We start from the raw sequence: 21,602 nt of genomic DNA, 5'->3' as shown, positions 1-21,602 counted from the left end.
CTCAGCTGTAGGGCATTGAAACTTGGCCATTCCACCACGGAAAGTTAGTAAGTCACTGCACGAGACCAGCAATATGCCACATGCAAAATGCCACATACACACCAGCTAGTTGGCATGTGTGTGCTCTCTTTGCACTGATCATCCACACACAACATACAACATTTACAGAAATTATACACCCTTTAAATGGGGTTACATCTGTTTAAAGGCTCAAATGTTCGGGCAGAGGACTGAAGAAGTCACAGACTATGGTGCTAACAAACACCACCACAACCTGCCAGGAAAAGATGAAGCTGTTCAAACAATCGTAAGGGAATGCACCACCAGAAATTTGTTTTTGAGCATCAACTCTTGCAAGCAGCTCAGTGAGGCACAGTGGTGCTTTGAGCTAAATGCTAATGTCATCATTATGATTTGGCTTTTAGGCCACAACTAATAGGAGACACACCATGATAAAGGTTTACAAAAATATACTTTATTAAACCAAATCAAATCAAATTAGACCATTAAGGTGTGGGGTGGGGTTGTTAGTACAGTAAGTGGTATAAGTGTGCATTAGTGACAGATGTGTGCATGTGAGTGTAAAGTGCAGACAGCATAAACATAAATAAACTAAAACAACATAACCAAACCAAAAGATAAAAGGGGAGAGCTGAAACAGCAGCAACCACCAGACAGGCAGAGTGAGATCAGAGCTGTACTGCAGCCAGGCTAAAATAACCTGGGAACACTCAGGTGTTCCAGGTTACACTAATGATCCACCTGCAGAGTCAGCAGACAGCAAACACAAGACACCGCAGGGGTCGTCACAGTCAGCATGCTAACATACTCCCAATCAGTGGTGTAAGAAATATTCAGATCCTTTACTTAAGTAAAAGTACTAATACCACACTGTAGAAATACTCTGTTACAAGTAAAAGTCCTTAACTTAAGGAAAAGTATGTAAGAATCATCAGGAAAATGTACTTAAAGTATTAGTATAAGTACTCAATGCAGAAAAATCCTCACATTTTAGAAATTGGAAATGATCAAAACAGTTCTGTCAATAAACAAAGTGTTTGATCGTCTAATTATTTCAGCTGTACTTGCAGGCCTATATATTTTTGGGCAGTTTAATTTGAAAATCAAACATTGTATTTTATAAACTACATGTGTTTTATGTACAAAAATCTGAATTTGTAAAGTAACTAGTAACTAAAGCTGTCAGATGGATGTAGTGGAGTAAAAAGTATAATATTTCTCTCTGAAATGTAGTGGAGTAGAAGTAGAAAGTGGCATGAAAAGAAAAGACTTAAGTAAAGTACAAGTACCTCAAATTTGTACTTAAGTACAGTACTTGAGTAAATGTACTTAGTTCCATTCCACCACTGATCACACGAATAACAATGCTAAAAGGCTGAAGCTTAGCAGGTATAACGTTTACCATGTTCCCAATCTAAGTTAGCATTTGCTAACAGCTGATGTAAATGTCATTGGCTGCTAGTATTTGGTCATAAACCAAAGTAATAAATAAAAATTTAGACCAGATGAATCGATGGTGCTATATATAAGTAAGTAAGTAAGTAAGTAAAGTAAGTAAAAATTTGTATAGCACTTATCACATACAGATATGGAAAGTCAGGGGATCACCAAAGTTAAGGGAAATGTGAATACCTGTACCAAATTCCATAGCTAATACTTCATGTCATTTGAATGTGTTGTAACTTTTGACTACAAACTTTTCAGAGACAACTTTCAAGGCTACAGGCAGTGAGTATTTAATCCTCAATAGATCAACTTTTATCATTATGCAATGGCACAAGCTGAACATCCTTAAAAGGCAATGCAGATCATCAGCAAATAAGTTATATGCAGCTAAGGTGTATCTTACATTATGGTCTTGCAGTTTGGAGCCCACGCGATTGGATCATGGCAAGGTTTGAAGGTTTAACTGCTGGTAGGATACTTATTACAATGTGAAAACCATGACACCATGACACTCACACACACTTTGTGGCTTATATTTGAAGGTTGAGGAGTTGAATTGGTTGGAGTTTGAAATCAAATGTATCACTTGAGCTGTTCAGTTCACTTTAGTGTTACCTGTGACTCGCAAACACATGTAGGTGTTGAAGGGAACATTTGGGAATCAGCTTTTAAAACTGGACACAACTGGCCATGGCAGGCCCTTCACTATCTCAAATGTCACTGCTATAAATACACGCAGACACACAGAGGCATACACACACACACACACACACACTATACAGGGTTTGTATTGTTAAACTCATGGACGTGTAAAGTATGAGTCTTCTCTTCTTGTATGTGGCTTTAACATCCTGAAGAACTGAGTCACTTGGCATGGAGAGCTTCATGTATGAGTGGAAAAAGGAACTGAATAATTTGCACATCAATATGTAGAGCTACAGACAAGTTTAATCCTTCCAACTTAAAGCTGGTGCATGCTGAACATTTTGTCTTGCCAAGCGCAGAACATGAATAACCCAAGATGTTCTGGAGAGCTATGAGTGTGAAAAAGAATAATGGAATATAGCTACAGAAAAAAAGTCAGGGCAGCTTTGCTTGGAGGATCCATTTATTCTTAACCTCAAAATGAATTAGGTAAATAAAGAATGTTAAGCTGAATCAGATGTAGGAAACATATATTACAGGGAAGTCATTGTAGAAAAAAAAGGATTCCTAAGGCATTCAGTATGCACGTTGCTCCATTTTTGTGAACGAGTCAAGGCCAAGCCACAGCACACCGAGCAACAGTCCAGCGGTAAGGGAGGCTGGGACAGCTTCCTGCTTGAATTAACATCAGCAGAGAGAGAGCGAGCGAGAGAGAGAGAGAGAGAGAGAGAGAGAGAGAGAGAGAGAGAGAGCGCATCATGGAAAGTTTGTGGTTTTCTCAGATGAGTCTCTTCCTGGTGACTGATGATCAAAGTGGGAAGGGCATAGAGAGTTTCCCCACCTTGTTTTTGTGAAAGGTGATTACCCCATCTGAGCCACTCCCATACACTCACAGCACAGTGACATCACTCGTGTTTCAGACCTACGTTTCCATTTAGTATGCCGTTTTACATTCTTGGAGTGACATTTCACAAGTTGTTCTGTGTGAGAGTGAGAGTTATGTTGGTAATAAGCTGCTCTCTGCTCCCCAAACGTGGGGATATAATAATGATATTAGTACAAGTATTTGTACTTTATAAAGTAGAATAATATAGAAATACTCAAGTAAAGCACAAACACCTCAAAACTGTACTTAAAGGTCCAATGTGTGGGAATTTCTCCCATCTAGCGTTGAGATCATATATCGCAATCAACTCTCTCGCACAACGCAGTTCAAAGTAAATATTATAGCTACGGTAGCCTTCACGCTTTTTTCTGATGACGCCGGTCTCTTGCTCTTTTCAATATCCTTTTTCTTTTTCTGGGCGAAGAAGAAGACTCCTGTTCCTGAAATTTGGATTTTGAATACGTGTGGTCCTCCATGTTTCCTTCTTCAAACTTGCCGGGGCCGGGAAGCTATGATACCCATTAGCAGCATTAGCAGCACCTGTGAGTTTACCATGTGACAGCGAAAACGCGAAAGGCGGAGCAGTATGTCCTGTATGTCCCTTACCGGCTAACGTATTTCAAGATGGCGCATGAATATGGAGCGTCTACCCCAGTTCATGCGAATGCAAATGTAAAGTTCAAGCCAATAGGAATACTTGGAATTGATGGTGGTGGTAAATATTAATGAAAAAGGACAAGTTTGTGAACGGGCAACACAGATTTTGATAATGAACAACTAAACACGTTATACACTGGACCTTTAACTACTTAAATGTAAATGCTCATAGTTTCCACCACTGGCACTATATAATTGATGATTGAGGTATAATCAGGTTTTAGTGCAGTCGACGCAAACTTGCAAAGGTTCAGGTAGTGAGAAATCCCAACTATTTTACTGCACAAAGGGACACACTGCTGACACTGAAAATGATCCTGCCCAACTAGACAGATAATTATCTGTGAATGTGAAGGGAATGTTATTCAGATCTTTTGTATGTGTTTATTAATATACTGGGAATGTCAAGGCGTTGTTTTGTCTCATGTCTGGATGAATGCAGCCTGATGGTTTAACTTTTGTATGACCCGCAGATGTTGGTGTCTTTGCTGGTGTATGTGTGTGTATATCTCTTTGTACCAAGCATGAGCATATACACTGTGTGTGTTCACCACCGTGTTTGGAAAACTCTGCCCACGCTAGGGAGCAGCCAAGGTCTCTCTCTTCACTGCTGACCTGACATTCTTTCCTCCACTGTAGTTCACATGCGGTTTCAAGATAAAGGCCTCCATTCATTAGTCTGACTGAGGGCCCAACCTAACGACAGGATACCCCACCCTTGTCTGGCAACAACCAGGGCCATATTTTATCTGGTGCTGGTGGCACTCACATTAAAAACAACCAGTGGTACAGGACATTTTCTGCAGTCTGTGTGTGTCTGTTTTAGGTACACGTAGTCTGTGTCCACAGTTTGTCTTGTACTTTCAATATCAAAAACACTAGGAAGGCTCGGGGGTTTTCCAGGTTTAATTACCCTTCACATGCTCTTGCATCTACTTTTTTTCTCTTTCTCTTTTATGCTATTTGACTTTTATCTCCCCTGCCGAGCTGCCAAAACTCAATAACACACCCCTACACTCTGTCAGTAATGAGGCATTTGCCTGTTGTGTGTGGTACAGATGTGTGCTATCGTGCTTGCTTGCAAATCTCCTGCTCGCTGCTGCTGCACTCCCAGGAGGGAAATACTGCAGGAGAAATGGGTCCAGAAGCTGACTTCCTTCAGCTGTTTGATGTTTGTGAAACATCTCCACACACTGCTGCCAACTTGTGTCACTTGAACATATTACGTTTAAAGTGATATTAAAAACCTGTCTTTTGAGAATCAAACACTCAACTAGTGTTAAAATATGCACAGAGGCTTCACTTCTTCCAAAAACATCCTGAAAAATGCACTTCTGGCTCTGTCGTTAATAATTCTGTCTTGATTGCATGCCATTTAAGAAAACCGATTGTCTATAAACAATACAAGATACTAATGAGCTTACAGAGTTGTGTGTGAGGATAATGATAGATGTGCAATTACTGAAGACATATTTAGCCAAAAATATCAATGTTTGGAGCATGCGACAACATACTGATGGAGAGCAGAGAAGGGGATTCTGCTCAAGGAATTATTGAGAGGTTTGTGTGGCTGTTTTGAAATTGTATTGTATCTTTCTTTTTCTTTTTGGTTTACATGAATGTTAATAAATTAACTCCTGAAGCCTTTTTTCCTACAAGTTGTAATAACAAAAAACATGATACGAAAGAACACATTTCTGATATTCTCAAGTTGACTCAACTTTATTTATTGAACACAACACATTTGATCCAAAGTGCTTAACAGCACAAGCAGGAAACAGACCAAAAGAAAGGACACTAACAGTAGAAGAAACTACTAAATAAAATAAACAAATAATATTAGTTTGTGTTGACCAACACATTTTTAAACGTGACTGAACCAATGCTATAACTTCATGAGGACTGACTAACTTCACTATGTCAGACTCAGCTACAACTCACTTGACGTTGCACTACATTGGTTCAGTGATACTTTGCCCAGGCTTGAAAACATTTCACTCCACTGCTGTAAATATTAGAAGAGGAATGTGTGAGGAGTAATGTGAAAAGTCACAGCTTACATGTGAACATCTCTACATAAACCTAAACAGATGTGATTTGTAGAAAATTAAATTCTCAACTGTATTAATCCACATGTGCAAATGTAACAAATGGGGTATGTGTTTTCAAATGTACATCAGTAAAGCAGAAATGTCCAAGCCTTCTGTAGCACACCGAAACTCTCCATTATTTCAGAAAATAGCACGGCGGTGCGTAACTGTGGGTGAAACTGTGACTATGAATTTGGTGTGGGGGTTAACAGGTGTGAACTTGCCTGTGATTTGAGGATTTTCCTGTGCACATGAGAGGACCTTTATTGAACATGACCGGGGAGTGAGTCAGTTTTTGTGGCAGCGGTTATGAAGAGGCTATTGAAGGGTGGGACACTAATGCCAAATGTTACTACTGTTTTGCAGAATTTAAAAAAAAATCCTATTTTAAAGAATCATTTATTATTTTTCCGTATCGGATAAAACACAAACTGAACCTTAGCAAATAACAAACCTTTTAAATGTTAAAAGTGTAAAAATGTTATCTTCCTGTATCTAAAAACTGTGTGGTGTATTTCCTTTTATATTATGTGACTGCACTTTGTTGGAAATAAACATGCACTTTTAAATTAAAATAACAGTCCGATCATCATCTCATTATATATAAAAAAGAAAAAAAAATCAACTAATAGAATCAAAGCCAGGGGGATTTTATACAATAGACATGATGGACATATTTTCTTCTAAGAAATACCATCACAGTTTAAATATTTGACTGTGTCTGTCGGCGGTTTTATCCAAATAATGTTATAGTAACAACATGAATTCATAAATTCCAACTGCTAGTTGGACATTATTTCCCATATTTTCAGTAGAAAAACCTACAGTGAAGTAGCAATCAAAAGGCACACTCTTATGCATCATGTCACTTTACTAAAGAGATCAAGACTCAAAATACTCTCAAGACAGTTGAGTGGTCAGAAAAGTGACAGCAGGTAAATGGGCCTACTGGAAAATATTAGAGTTGGCAGCGTGATTAAATCACTATCACACTGATGATTATTGTGTGTGTTGCATACGCACACGTCTACATTTCTGCACACCTTTAGGTCAGTAATTGAGCCAATCAATGTGGTCCGTGTCTGTTTGATTGCATCATGATTGGAGCACTCAGCAGATCATCGTGACTGTGTCTGCAACAACCAAAGCACAGAGGCCTGTACTTTTCCACTGATTCTAATGAGCACGTAGGGACTGGCCTCTGAAAAGAAAGGAGATTGCACTGCTTCCTGGCACAATGTTGCCTCCTCTGTGTTTGGCGTTGATCACACAAGATGTGCTTTTTCAGTTGATTGAGACTCTTCCTGTTTCATACAGTATGTGGATAAACACCCACAGAGCACAATCACACACACACACACACACACACACACACACACACACACACACACACACACACACACACACACACACGCACGCACGCACATACTGAGAAAGAGAGCAAGAAAGAACCAGGCAATGAGGTGATATGAACTAAGGTGATGTTAATGGTTTCTCTCTCTCTCATCCTGTCTCTGTCTTACAGACAAACACACACACACACACACACACACACACACCTGTTCTCTAGCCTGCCTACCATGGCCTGACCGTAAAATAAGCAGCAATTAAATCATGAATCTGATCCAAATTGAGATCTTGCAGTGTAAAAACTATTTTTATTTCTTTAGTCCTCCTAACTAATACAGTAATTAATGTCTGACCCACACAGCTTGATCATCAATGCATTCTGATTATGGACAAGTGAAAGGGAAAAGGGAAAACTATGTATTGCCAAATAGAAGGATTTAGTGGTAATTTGTGGGCGAAAATTCAACCACTTCCTTAGCTAAATAAACCCTATTGGATTATTTGAAAAATAATGCATTGACACAAAGCTGAAAACAGGTCTTTCTTAGCTCATGAACAGTTGACGGTTTGAAGTTACATGGTTTTTAATGGCAGCAACGACAAGGTAGACTATATAGATTTGATTTTATACTCACATGCCCCTGAACTGGATAACTCAAGACTACGTACTGAAGCATTACATGAGCTAAACAGTGTAATGTGTTTATATTTTTGGCTTCTTTGTGCTTTATAAGACACAGTGGAGAGCTGAGATGAAAAGGAGGAATGGTATGGGGGATGGCATGAAACAAAGGCAGCTGGTCAGCATGTTAAACTCCTATAGGCCACCAGGCGACATGTTGGAATGTAGGTGAAGGAAAGCTACTGCAACCAAGAACCCTTCTTACATGTGTAAAGTCAAGTGAAGTCAATATTGGGGCAAGTCTTGTATATTCTGGAAGTTTATTCAAGCTCTGAGGTGCATAGTAACTACATGTTGTTTCTCCATGTTTAGTTTGTTAGTTAGTTGTTAGTTAGCAGACTCCCAATCACGGGCTAAACGACAATCAGAGATGTTCCTATACCATCGAGAGAAAAAAATGGGTTTTTGGTTAGGCAAACTAATAAATGTAAGTGCATAGGCCTACACTACATTTTCGGTCTCACATTTCCATCTGTTGGTTACAGGTGACATTTTAATAGAACACAAAATTAAAGTAGCATAGTTGTTACTGCTCCAGCTTCCAACTTTCTTTGTTGTCGTTTGCTTTTGTTTCCTTTTCTGTTTTTTCTTTTTCTTCCTCCAGTATTTCCGACAGCCTGTGAACGCAGCGCGGTTTCATGCTGTGTATCTCTGTTTATTTTCAGAGCGGTGACGCGGATGTTGCACTCCTCCTATATGTGGCTCGTCAGACGGTGGCAGGACCAGGATTGGTGAGCTGTTGTTGCTGTAGCAGCTTGTGTCGGCCCTGTGGAGAGGGAGGGGGCGCTATAAAAACCCGCTCCCCCACTCCGTGAGCTTCACTCTGGAGGTGGAAAGTGAGTTCGGAGGGTTGGTCGACGTGGCACCAAGGGATCCAACCCCCCCCCCCTGTATTTACCAACAACAGGCGTCTATTTCCCAACACTGTACCGTCCTAACACACGGACTCGCTCAGAAAAAAATCTGTCCTCTACCTCGAAAAATAAATGCCAAGAAAAACAACACGAGAGCCAACAGATAACGTTAAGGATCGCAGCTCTGAAGAAGTGGAGCGAAAGACCAACAGTCGGACAAACACGTAGAGAAAAACCGCAAAAGCGAACGGATCGTCGCCGTTGCCTTTCTCAATGCATACCCTTTGTGCCCGGGGAACGATGAAACCAGAGATCAACGCCGCCGTCGGGTTTCTGTCGAGGTTTCTGCGGGTAAAAGGACACGTAAACGACCGACAGGTCCAAACATTCAACCAAAGCTTACAGGACATTTTGTCAGGTAAGGAAATCAAATGATCCATTCGAGCCCACAAAATTATCACTTTTAAATACTTTATATTTTTAAGTACAACATCACATGTTTTAGTTTATGTTTTGTTGTAGCATTAAATGCTTAAATTCGGCTTTTAATTGGGTTAAGAATGATTCAGAAGAAGCCTTTCTTTGTTCTCGCGAGTATCACTAGCAGCACTACCAACGCGCACCACTGTTCGCGCAGGTCGGAGAGGGAAAAACAACCGAGTATAAACCCAACGAGTGATATTAAGACTGTTTGTCGACGATTACATTGATACAATCGAATTTTTTCACCCACAAAGATACAAAACGAGGCAGTTGGCTTAGTTACTTTGTTGTGAAGGAGGGAAAAAAAGAGGGGGATGGAAAGAGGCTCGAACAAGGAAGTGCGCCTCGGTCGATAAAGAGAACTGAGCAAAACAGCCCCCAGTGAGGCTGCTCAATTACGTAATGCATTTGACGGAATGGGTTAATAATGTAAACACGTCCAATGTCAAACCATCAATCTAGTACTGGAACAAATAAAATATAATTTTTTTTATATAGTTATTGCACAATATCCTTAATACAAAAACATCACAGTTTGCTACTTTTGTGCGTTCCAATGGTAAGTTAGTGATCTTGTTACACTCGTTTTGGTATTCTTTTTTTGGGATGTTTACATTTTGACCATGCAGTTAAATGGTGGAAATTGTGTTTTTTATCACGTCTCCTTTTGATTGTAATGGCCTTAACTCAACATATTCACTATTTACAGTGAAATCAAATCACCCTTTGTCGATTTATTTTGAAGGAAATTCGGCCGTAACGTCCTCTTAGCTTTACGTACATGCTTACTTCGAGTATTCTGAGTGTTTTTACAGTGCTGCGTCGGGGATTGTGTCTCATTTCCTCGTGTAAACACATTCCAGCCACAGAGCTCTGAAGCTGCTATACATCTGCCTCACTAAGCCAGGGGTCTTCAACGTTTTTTAAGCCCAAGGAACTGAGAGAGATGGATCAGGGACTCCCTAATAAAATTAAGTTGCACATTAAACTGGGCCTACACTTACATGTGAGTGGCCTAAAGACTTTATATACCTTTTTTTTAGTGCAAAGAATACAAAGCTATTAAGATAAAACACTGTTGGCATGATTGTATAAATCATGTTTTATTGTTAAATGTGGCACAGTAACGTTAGAGCTTTATGAATAACTGTATGTGGATGACTACCTTACCTATAGGCTAGTAAGCCTATCATCAATGTGTTTTTTTCACAAAGACTGATTTATATTTGCTTATAATAATAGGTTGGATTTATGTTATGACATTTTAATTTTTGAAAACTTAAAAAAAAGAATAATTTGGTGGCCCCCCCTGCAGTAACTCTGAGGACCCCCTGTTGAAGATCTCTGTACTAAGCAGATGACCTACATAAGGACCTCACTTGTATAAAAACACATCTTACTTTGTGGATTGTTACTATCAAAAGCACCAACTAGCAAGAATAATAGCTTTATCTAGCAAAAGCACTTAATAGCAAAGATAAAAACACTAGCAGTAATATTGTCATTGTGGGGCGTAAATAGGAGCATTTGTATAATACAGATATAACTGATTTTCTTTAAAGAAGTTCAAAAAGAACAATACAATACCATTTAGTACCAAAAACAAACTGCAATTCATTGTAAGGGGCCATACAATTGCCTGTGCTAAATTATGGTCTTTTTTTTTTTTGAGGAATTGTTTTAACCAAATCTTGAGCAACATTTCACCATTTTGTTTGTAAACAAGAGTTGAATGGAGTCTTTGAGGCCTATGTGTGGGGGAGGGGTATTTTTCTGGTGTGTGTCTATAGGAGGACATTAAAGGCGGAGGCAGCACAGCGTAATCAGCAAGGAAATGGAGGGGAAATCCATGTAACCCACCATATATTTACTGCACAAAACCATTAACTATTCCAAAGTGAAATTATAAGGTTTAATCTGTCACATGGAAGACTCATACGATTTTGTAGTATTTTTAAACTGCTGTTTTTCAAATATAAATGATGATAATCTAATTTAAAAGATTTTTTTTTAAACCGTCTCCTTTTGAGCACGAGGCAGAAACCAAAGTGAGTGTGTGGTAGTATTCTGTTGGGGCTCGTTGCTACTAAACTAGGCCAGCCAGAGCTCTTTTGTGCCTGGAAGCATCACAATCGCTCACTATTGTGTCTGCATGCTGAAAAGCTGGGTGCCTAGCTCTTGTTTGTGCAGAGCAAAGGGAAGTGGGGGAACTTAGTCCAAATGATCAAATTGAAATCACGATAGTTGTATAATTGTAGTCAGAAGAGCTTCAATTTCCTCCTTGTTTGTCAGCAGCAGTGTGATTTGATGCTCTAACAGAATATGGCTTTGAGTGGGTAAATTCCCAACAAGCTAGAAGAGCAGGCCAAAACACAGAATCTCCTAATGTCTTTCTTGTGTTCGAGGTCAGCTACAATGAATAAACAACCCTCTTAAAGTTAAGCGCACACTCCTCTTCTTACTTTTCTGTTTCTCAATTCCTCTTCCTCCCATGTGCCCTGGTTTTTAAGAAGCTGAGCTACTTTCCCAGCTGCTCCAGGGTTTGAAGGTAGCTGCTTTTGTGGCTCAGTCGAGGTTGAAAGATCATTCAGCCCCTTGTGCTCTTTCACAAGTGCCAGCCTCTCCATTAGCTCAGCAATATACGGCCTTCTGTGATAAGACACTGGGGTTATTATCCCCTGGATGCATACAGGTGGCCTCCGAGCCCCCGGCCTGAATGCTGGCCTACTTCACTTACCCTGTTTTTCTTTGGCCACAATGAAGTTGGATTCAATGGGAATTCAATATGGATGAGCCATGTTAGAGTAAATAAGGGGGTATGTGTGTTCCCTAAAGTGGGGAGGTAAGGTAATGAAAAAATCTTAACAAAAGAGATTTAAAACTATCCTGGAAAGAGAATTAGGAAGTCCTTTTCATATGCCAAAAGTGAACTTGCAAGGAAAGAGTGAGCCAGATTTTACTTCCTCAAACACCCCAAACCAGACAGTCAACCGTCTAATTTTCCTCTCATCGTCTTAACCACTAAAATGACTTCAACACAGATGAGGAGAAAGAAAAATAAGGTCCTTTCCCTTTAAGAGGTGGGGCCCAGTGTCCCAGATGGCTGGCTGGGACTTCGACACTTTTGGTGTTTTTGTTCAGCCAGTCATGGGAGACTTTGTGACACTGACGACGGCCACGGGAGGGATTGTGCAATTCAATGGCCCTCTTTTTTGTCACGTAGGCCCAGGGTGCTGCTGGCAGCCTGTTTATGGCTGCTTATCAGGCCTGTAACAGGTGGTGGTGTTTTTCTTTCCTTTCTTCTTGTACTGCACTCAACTACGCCCTGTACTTTATTGTAGATAAGTACATTTGTAAGATATAATTATAATTCATAAGATATAGGCAAAATCTGACACTTGTATCCCTTGTGTTACTTTTGTAAACATAAGTTCCTGTGGATGTTTTACATGGTAACATAATATGGATTAGAGTAATTATAATTTTCTCAATATCTCTAAATTGGTAGCAAGTTACAGTTCATGCCTATTGCGTAATAATATATTTTATAATATATCCTATCTTTTTCTAACCCAAAAAACAACACACGAGATCTAGTCCCCTTAATCATTAAGCCATGTTTTGTTTAACAAATTTGATTTGGAAACTACCCAAATGTACTGAACAACAGGCAGTAGGGGTGTCACAATTAAATCGATCAAAATTAACTTTCGATTATCGAAATCAGGATCTGCTACTTCCCCTAGTATTTTTGTCTCCATCTCCGCCTACTTGCGCATGTCCAAAGAAAAAAAACACAGCGCGCAGCTAAAGACGCAGCATAATGTTATCATACCGGTAGCCTGCAGCTGCACTTTTCCAAACACCATGGCCACTGCCGTATTCAGAGATGATGGAGAAACAACAGAACTGGAAAATCCTCCCGCTTTCCTAAAGTCACAGACATGGCAACATTTTGCCTTCCCCTGAGTTCTGTAAACAAACAAGTAACGGTAAAGTGTGTGGGCGCCGACGGGACTTCTTGGTGCATTCATGTGCATCTCCTTACACTATAGTGCGTAGTTTCTGCCGCCCCCATGAGGAATTCTAAGTAATGACAACAAAACTGTCGACACGTCCACATGATACAAGCCTACCGTGACCGCAACTCATTTGGCAATGGCTTGAATGTAACAGACGTTCATTAATATCCAAAAGCTTTAAACTCACGGTGCATTTAATTGCGCCTTGTAAACAGATAATTTCAAACAGTTGTTGTTCTGCCATCTAGTGAATCTTATTGTGACTGTCAAAACATTTTCAATTAAATTGAATCATGACCTTAAAATTGAAAGTCGAATCGTGGATTTAGAGAACTGTGACACCCCTAATGATTTTGTTTAAGACTGAATTTATGTTAACCTCTAGAAAGATTTTAGTTAAAGCATATTGATATTATATAATATGGATCTATCACATATAGACCCTCCAAATACACTAAGTTTTTATTTCTTGTAGAGATTTTCCAGTCTCTACATAAACCGTTTTTTCAGCCATGATATGTTTATGAAATCACATGGACTTATTTGACTCAAAGTTTAGTCTGTCTACTTTCTTTTTCGACTTTTTGTTCAACCTCAGTTCACTGCAGATCTCAGCTTCACAGCCATGATTGACGTCTGTAGTCAGCAAACAGCAACAGCAAAGCTACACAGCACGTAATTCTTTCCTATTTGGCCCCTCTCTTCTGGGCCTTTTTTCTGAGCATATGACCTGATTTTTTTGCCCACATTACATGTTATTACAAACAGCCTGATGGTACTTGCTCCAAAGCTAAACTTTCTCTCCATCTTCTTTGTCTCTCCTCTTTCCTTGCAGAGCAATATAAGCACCACTGGTTCCCAGACAGGCCATGCAAGGGTTCAGGTTACAGGTGCATCCGTATCAACCACAAGATGGACCCACTGGTGGGGCAGGCAGGCCAGCGCATCGGCCTGACCATCCAGCAACTCTACCTGCTGCTGCCCAGTGAGCTCACACTTTGGGTGGACCCCTTCGAGGTGTCCTACCGTATCGGCGAGGATGGCTCCATCTGCGTCCTGTACGAGTCGCAGCCCTGCCCCGTAGGGATGCCGTCAATGGCCACCGCCAGCTCCCCCTCAGGAAACATCGGGTCAGGGGGCCCCATGGTGGACAGTCACATCAGCTGCAAGGAGGAACTGATGGTGCTGGGCAGATCCAGTCCCTCCAAAGCCTACAATATGATGACTGTGTCCAGTTAAAGAGGCACGCCGTCACCCCGGCCTGCTTTTGTTCAGGGTCACACCGTGGCTGGTTGGGTCATATGACCAGATCAGGGTGAGCCTTTTGAAGCTAAGAATATGAAATGAAATAGTGAAAGAAGAAAAAAGAAAAAAAGAAAAAACAGAGGATGTGGCCTATCGTCCAGGTGATGGAAACCGTTTAGGTTTAATATTTTTTAACCTCTCCCCCCATTATCATGTTTTCTGTTGTCATTGGATCAGCTGGGCACTCACTTGGAGAGGCTTTGTGGAAATGGAACTTTTGGGGCAGCTAAACCAACCAACCAGGAACCCCCATGGAGACTCTCCACCTACCCCCCCCTCCCCGCCCACCTGTAAACAACATGGTGGTCAGCTCCATCCTGAAGGGGCTTTCATTGACTTTGCACTTTCTTACTTGTGGTTACTATGGGTACATGTTCAACACGCCACCACAAAACACCAAAACCCAAATTGTAAGGATTTTTTTTTTTAATCAGGAACTACCCCTTGAATTTAAAAAAAAAAAAAAAAAAAAAAAAGAAAAATCCAGATGTTATTGAATTTGCTGTTTTCACTTATTTTGTTTTCTGGGCTGGGAGGAAGTGGAGGTTTAGACTGAGCCTTTTGCAATCCAAGCTCAAGGTAAAGAAACACCCAATGAGAGCATCTCTATTTTCTATAAGACCCCCTTTTTTGGACCACAGGGAATTAGTTTTCTTTATCTTGTAGCTGAGGAAAAAGGCTTTGGGTATTCATTTTGCCTCCTCCCCCTTCTACCATCAACACCAAGCCTCAGAAATCCTAGATCTCAGCGTTCTCTCGGCCTGTATGTAAGTGCAAGTGAAATGTGTTGTGACACCTGCTGCCTGTGAATACCAGTGTGTCCTGTTGCACTGTCGCCCTCCCATCACCCATGTATGTGTAGCTTTCCGGGGGAGGGCAGGGGATTCGTCTCCTCCCCCCTCCCCCTAGTTAATGAATGTTGTTGAAAATCACAATCAAGTTCCTGTGTTGTTAATTTTGCTCCCTTTCCTTCCATCACTTTGTCATCTCCTGCATTGCCAAAATTCAAAGTGTAGCAAAAATGGGGCCTATTTTACCCACATTTTGGTCATGTGGCCCTGTTAGAATTGACGTTGAATGCACTTTGACGTGAGATTGTGTGGGATGTGTACTTTGTAGTGAAAATCGCCTGCATTCCATCCATTCGAATGTCATCTTTTCACAACCTTTTTATTGCCCTCCCCATTTTTAGCCATTTGTTCATACTGTAGCTCTCACGTTGGGATAGACAAATGTCTATTAAATCAGGAGGGTGCAACTCTGGATTTCAAAAAGTTTTTTTTACACTGTATTTGTGAACATTTCAGAGCCGTTGATTTTAGGTGGAGAGTAGTTTGGGTGGTATATTAGAAACATTCTGTCATCCGTTCATATGGCACTGTTCGCTCTGGCAGGATGCAGAGCTAAGCTGTTTCCCCCCTGACACACACAGATGGTGATTTGTGTTGCTGATAGAAAAAAAAAAAAGTTAGTCTGAAAGGTCTGGACTAAGTGATGACTGTGTGAGATTTTGGCCAAAGGGAGGTCTGGAGCACCGACTGTTTGAGAATTTATTTTAACTTCAGTTTAAAACAGGCCTTGTCAGCCTTCTATTTTTATTTAAATTAGCTATTTCCAAAGTCTTGTAAAAAGGAGAGACTTATCCATATGTGTGCATTGAAGGTGCATTGCCTTACGAAGACCTCATTGTCATGAATTATGAGCCATTTTTTAAAACTAATATCAGGCTTATTTGAGCCAGCCTGGCTCATTTGCTGCCTGGACCCTCATTGGAGGAGTCCATATTCCAGCCTGGCAGCTTCAAACCTCCCCCACTCCTCCTGGTGTGGGGGTTAGAGTGCCTCAATTGCCACATATCACCCCTCAGCTCAGACCTCCTGTCAGCCAAGAGCAAGCTGCTAGCTGACCCCCTGTGGATGCAGGTAGACTTAATGTGACACATATCATCATCCATCACTGCGAGGAGCTGCGTAAGGAAGGCGGGGATGGGGAGCTGGTGTGAGAGAGGGGGGGCCAGGGCCGGACTCTTTTTGTTCAGGGCAGCTAAAATCCCTCCAGCCCCCTCTCTGGACTTATTCAACATCCCCCTACCAAGCCCTCGACCCTCCCTCAGCAGTGATGGATAAAAATAACCAGCACACGCGCTTGCCGTGCTTAAGCTGCACTAGGGGGGGCTAGTGAGAGTGGAAACATGGATCAAAGATGAAGAATCGAGGGTACTAGGCCACTGTTTTCTGTTTTCATCTCACTGGATTGTGCTGCACTCGTTACTGAGTTTGAGTAGCAACTTTGTTTACATGCATATGAAAGGGTGTGATGGCTGTCTGACGTACCCCCACCTCACTCCTGTTTGTGGGGCCAAGTGGTTAATGGCAAGCTGGAACAGATGCTGGGGGCGGCTACGGGCTGCGTTTGGGCCTTAGCCGCTGGCTGAATCTGTCACAGCAGACTGGTTCACCGCTCATCACTAGACCGATGGGTGTTTAAGCTCCCGTAAGCCTGAGAGGATCATGGGTAATAGAGCTATAGCCTTTGACGCACTGCAACCCCCTAACTCCCCCTACCCTGCTCACTGCTGATGCTCCCTTCAGCAATCTGAAAAGCAGTGACTCCATGTGGGCCAGATGGGAGAGGAGCTTGCCCAGAGCTTTGGTTTCCATGATGGACACCAGCTTTAAAATCTCACTGCTCCGTTATAGCTTTTTTTTTTATGTCATGTGACAAGGTGTTATGAGATTGGTCTATATTTCGAACACGAGATGATCGTCTCGTCTTCACTTTTCTCTAGATGTATTTTATGGTCATCTATCCACTCTGCCATCCCCATTTTCTCCTCTTTATCTTTTTAAAGAGGATTTTTAGTCTGGTTATCTAACCCCCTTTTTAACAGACCTTGTTTTTTAGAGCTACAAAAAAAGCAAAAAAGAAATGAACCCAAATCCCCTTGGACACCTTCTCAACTGTGCTACCACCACCCAAAATGGATTTAAGTCCTAGGTAATATTGATTATTTAAATGGCACCCATTCAGCTTGTGCGCACATAGGTTACAGAATTGTCGTGAGAGTGCTTTGAGTAGTCAGAGGTAAAATAGCACATAAAATGCACTAAATATGTCAAGTTGAAGTTGTGTGACATTTTTTTTTGAGACGCGAGGAGTCTCTTCTGGAATGTATTGCCAAACTCAGGCCTCGGACATTCAATAAATACCCTTGTGGAGAAGTTGTGCATGTTAAGACATGAAACAGGAAGGGAACAGCAGTTTCGTTGTATTTGTTGTTGTCGTCAAAATTGTCATGGATTAGTTGAATTATTGCCACTTTCACATTTGAGTTGTTTTACATATTGTAGAATGTATTGTAACTGTACAACATATGGTAGAGTACATAACATTACACATGGGAAGTGCCAATAATTGCTATCCTGAGGTGTTTTTTAGATTTATTCCTTTTTTTGTATTTCATCTTTTAACATGGATAACTCTTTTCGTAAGTGAAGCCATTTGTGATGGGAGTGTTGGAAAGGACCAAAGTTGTTTTGGTAAAAAAAATTATTAGTTTCCATGATCTGTAATTGTAGACGTATCCTTTGTTTTTCTTTTCTTTTCATTTTTTTCCTCTACTTTTTTTTTTCTTCTATTTACATACAAAACCAGAAAATAGACAAAAAAATCTGAGCTTACCCAAGAAGAAAAGCTGTCTATCTTGTGATCTCATGTCAGTACATCTTTATCGTGTTCAGTTTCTTTTCCTTGGGTATGTTGTGATGAACTGCTGTAAATTTGTACAGTTCATGTAAATTGATTGTGCGGAAGTTGTACAGATTTCTATATTTTGGAAGAAAAGTTTTTTTTCTCTGTAATAAAAGATTTCCTATCTTGGCATCATATCCCCTGTGAGCTGTCTCATTATTTACTCGGTATTATTAACTGATTATTATATTATTATTATGACTTTAGAATCAAAATTTAAAGGCATGCATTAAACATTGAATTCAATGGTAGAGGCTTGTACTTTGCATTTTATGGTTTACCTGAAGGAGGATCTTAAACTCTTCTTCCTCACGTACATTTGTCCCTCTTTTGGGACCATAAACTGCACTTTGTGTATTAAGAGATTTTAGGTCACACATTCCATAAGCACATTATCCTACTATACAGCTGATACTGGCTCAATTTTATTTAAAAAATAAGAAGAAAAAAGGTAGGGCTCATATTGTGGCATAATTTATGTTTAAACAAGAAAATCTGATTGAACTGGATGACTGTAGCTCCATATTTTGGGAGTAACTGGAACATTTGATAAGCCCTTCACTGCTTTCCCTCAAAAGGACTGTTGCTTGCCCTGATCAGCAAATCCAATCACTTCACGTCCAAATGCACATGATGTTTTCAGACATTTGGATCCAAACTCAGCTCTCCATTCTCCGTCCAAATGGACCTGACAGCGCTTCCCCCTCTTCAATGATAGGATGTGACAGATGGTACCGTTAGCAAGGATTCTCTCAAAAATCTCAGGAAAGTGCTAACTCTGCCAGGGCACAGATATGCACAATAACGCGCACCCGAACCAGCTGACTCTGCAAAATGCAGTTTGGATTTAGATTGCAATCCTTTGCAGTCCCCCCAGGGTGCCAAGCAGGGGGAGAAAAAAAATATTTGGCTCATTTTGCCACACAGACAAAGGAGGGAACGGGAAGAGCTGGTTTAGCAGGAGGCGATGGCGTGGTGGGGCGGAGGACACAGAGAGGGAGGGTGACTGTGCTTGTGTTTAAGTTGGGTTTTAACTCTTCAAACACGGATAAGCATGAGGCCTCAGCAGCTGGGGAGTATGGGTGTTGAGAGATAGTGAATCATATTAAATCATTTTTTGGTGCAAATTATCTGCTGCTTGCTGCTAAACGTCCCTCTTTGATCCCTGTGGAAGCAGGTCAAAGATTCCCTGTATGGCCCAGTGTGGTTGCTTTTGTAGAAAAATATCATCTGGGTGGGGGAAGTGAATAAAGAACCATCCAACATTAACACAAAGCACAAGTGATCCAGATTTAACAGGATTTTGCAATCCTCCCTGGGCATGGTTTTGCAATGACTCATTTGAGCAAGATGTTTTGACATGTTATTCATCTCTGAAAAATAAGAAGTGGATTGCAGTGGGTGTGCTTGTGCCCAAACGTATCATTTTGATATAATAAATATTTGATAGCTGTTGGAATATGGGAGGTGATTTTTAACAAATATGGCTCTAAATGTTTTTTTAAAGGCTCAATTTATGCTTTAGGCCAGCCAAATTATGGAAATGAACTTCACTACAATTTTACGTAAATGAAGAGATAGAAAACATCAGCATGAATTCTATTGCAGCATATGTCAGAATATCATCAAATTGCATTGGAGTTTTAGCTTGGCACTGATGAAACATCAGTGTAATAATTTCTACCCTCCCCTCCCACTCACATAGCAACAGAGGTCACCCTGTACAGATGGTTTGATTAGGTAGTAAGTTCTGGAAGGTGTGGCTGATTACCACGCAAAGATAAGGAGTGTACTGAGATTATTGTAGTCTGATGCTACAGTAATGGCATGGAATGATAAGTACAGGCAGGCCACCTTAGTCTGTGTAAAGTTACTAACCTTAATCATTTAATATTAAAATGTTTTGACAACGCACCAACATGTCAGCTTACTCTGTACTCTGTCCTGTACCAAAGTTCTGTCCTCTGAGTCTGTGGCAACATTTATGTACACTGAGTCTGAACATTGTGCACAAGCAACATGTTGCTGTCTGAGAACAAAGGCCTGGTGAGTGACAATGTGAGCTTGGTGTGTCTGCTAACAGGGGGAGGCAGACATCTGGGACCCGCTTTATTGCCAGCAAGATGACAGGGTAGCCCTCCCGCAGAGAGTGTGTGTGTGTGTGTGTGTGTGTGTGTGTGTGTGTGTGTGTGTGTGTGTGTTTATGCTCCTCTGCCTAAAGGACAAAAGCTATGCCACAGCTGCATAAGTCACACAGCCCTTTTTGCGAATCCACCTCACACTGTGGACTTTGTGTGTAATTACTTCACTACTTCTCAAAGTCAGGTGTAGGGCTGAAGAGGGTCACCAGGCATCTCAAGCACAAAGAAAACTACTTTGATTTAATTATTATATTATAAACTATTGAATGCAGAAACACAAAAATCAACACCAGACTATTTTTTCACTGGGTTTTCACTTTATTAGTATCCTCGAGAGTGTGTACGTCATTCAGAAAGCCAAGGACAAGTTGATTCCGCTCTGAAACAGATCCCTGCTCTGCCTTTGTGGGTCTCCAGAGTATAGAGGCTGTACCAGCTCTCTCCTTCCCCTCAGGGCACTATTCATCCTCAGCCCTGACATCTGCGTTGCCCCGCTGCACACGCCCTTCCCACCAGCATCCATACAGGGACAATGAAGAAAACAGAAGACAGTGGGGACAAAGACGTCCAGCTTGGGCCGGCCACATCACTAATGCTGGGTGGATTGACAGAGGGAGGGGTCTTTAGGGACGAGGTTACTATAGTGTGACGGTGTATGATAACTGGGAATGGAGATCTGAGAGTCCAAAATAGGGAGGAAGTTATTGTATTGTATTCAAACGACAATGTTAAAAACAACAGACAAAGCCAGAAATCTTGGTGTATTTATGGACTCAGACCTGAATTTCAACAGCCACATTAAGACAATAACAAAGTCAGCCTATTATCACCTTAAGAATATATCAAGAGTTAAAGGACTTATGTCTCAGCAGGATTTGGAAAAACCAGTCCATGCTTGTATCTTCAGTAGACTTGACTACTGTTACAGTGTCTTTATAGGTCTCTCTAAAAAATCAATCAGATAGCTGCAGCTGATTCAGAACGCTGCTACTCGAGTCCTCACGAAGACCAAGAAAGTGGATCACATCACTCCAGTTCTGAAGTCTTTACACTGGTTTCCAGTGCCTCAAAGAATTGATTTTGCTGGTTTATAAATCACTAAACAGTTTAGGTCCAAAATATATTTCTGATCTGCTACTACACTATGAACCACCCAGACCTCTCAGGTCTTCTGGGACAGGTCTGCTTGTTGTCCCCAGAGTCAGAACTAAACAGGGGGAAGCAGCGTTCAGTTTTTATGCTCCACATATCTGGAACAAAGTTCTTTTAA

General features: G+C 40.9%; 1 protein-coding gene across 1 annotated transcript; it reads left to right on the top strand.

Annotated features, from left to right (window-relative positions):
- Positions 1–8,575: 8,575 nt before the first annotated feature.
- btg1 (B-cell translocation gene 1, anti-proliferative) lies at positions 8,576–18,328 on the top strand. Its single transcript, XM_031313720.2, has 2 exons — positions 8,576–9,049; positions 13,972–18,328. Exons 1-2 carry the CDS (start codon positions 8,905–8,907, stop codon positions 14,373–14,375), a joined length of 549 nt encoding a protein of 182 aa, XP_031169580.1. The 5' UTR covers positions 8,576–8,904; the 3' UTR covers positions 14,376–18,328.
- Positions 18,329–21,602: the final 3,274 nt, after the last annotated feature.

This window comes from Sander lucioperca, chromosome 20, assembly GCF_008315115.2.
Source record: "Sander lucioperca isolate FBNREF2018 chromosome 20, SLUC_FBN_1.2, whole genome shotgun sequence".
NCBI lineage: Eukaryota > Metazoa > Chordata > Actinopteri > Perciformes > Percidae > Sander > Sander lucioperca.
This window is presented reverse-complemented; position numbering and strand designations above follow the sequence as displayed.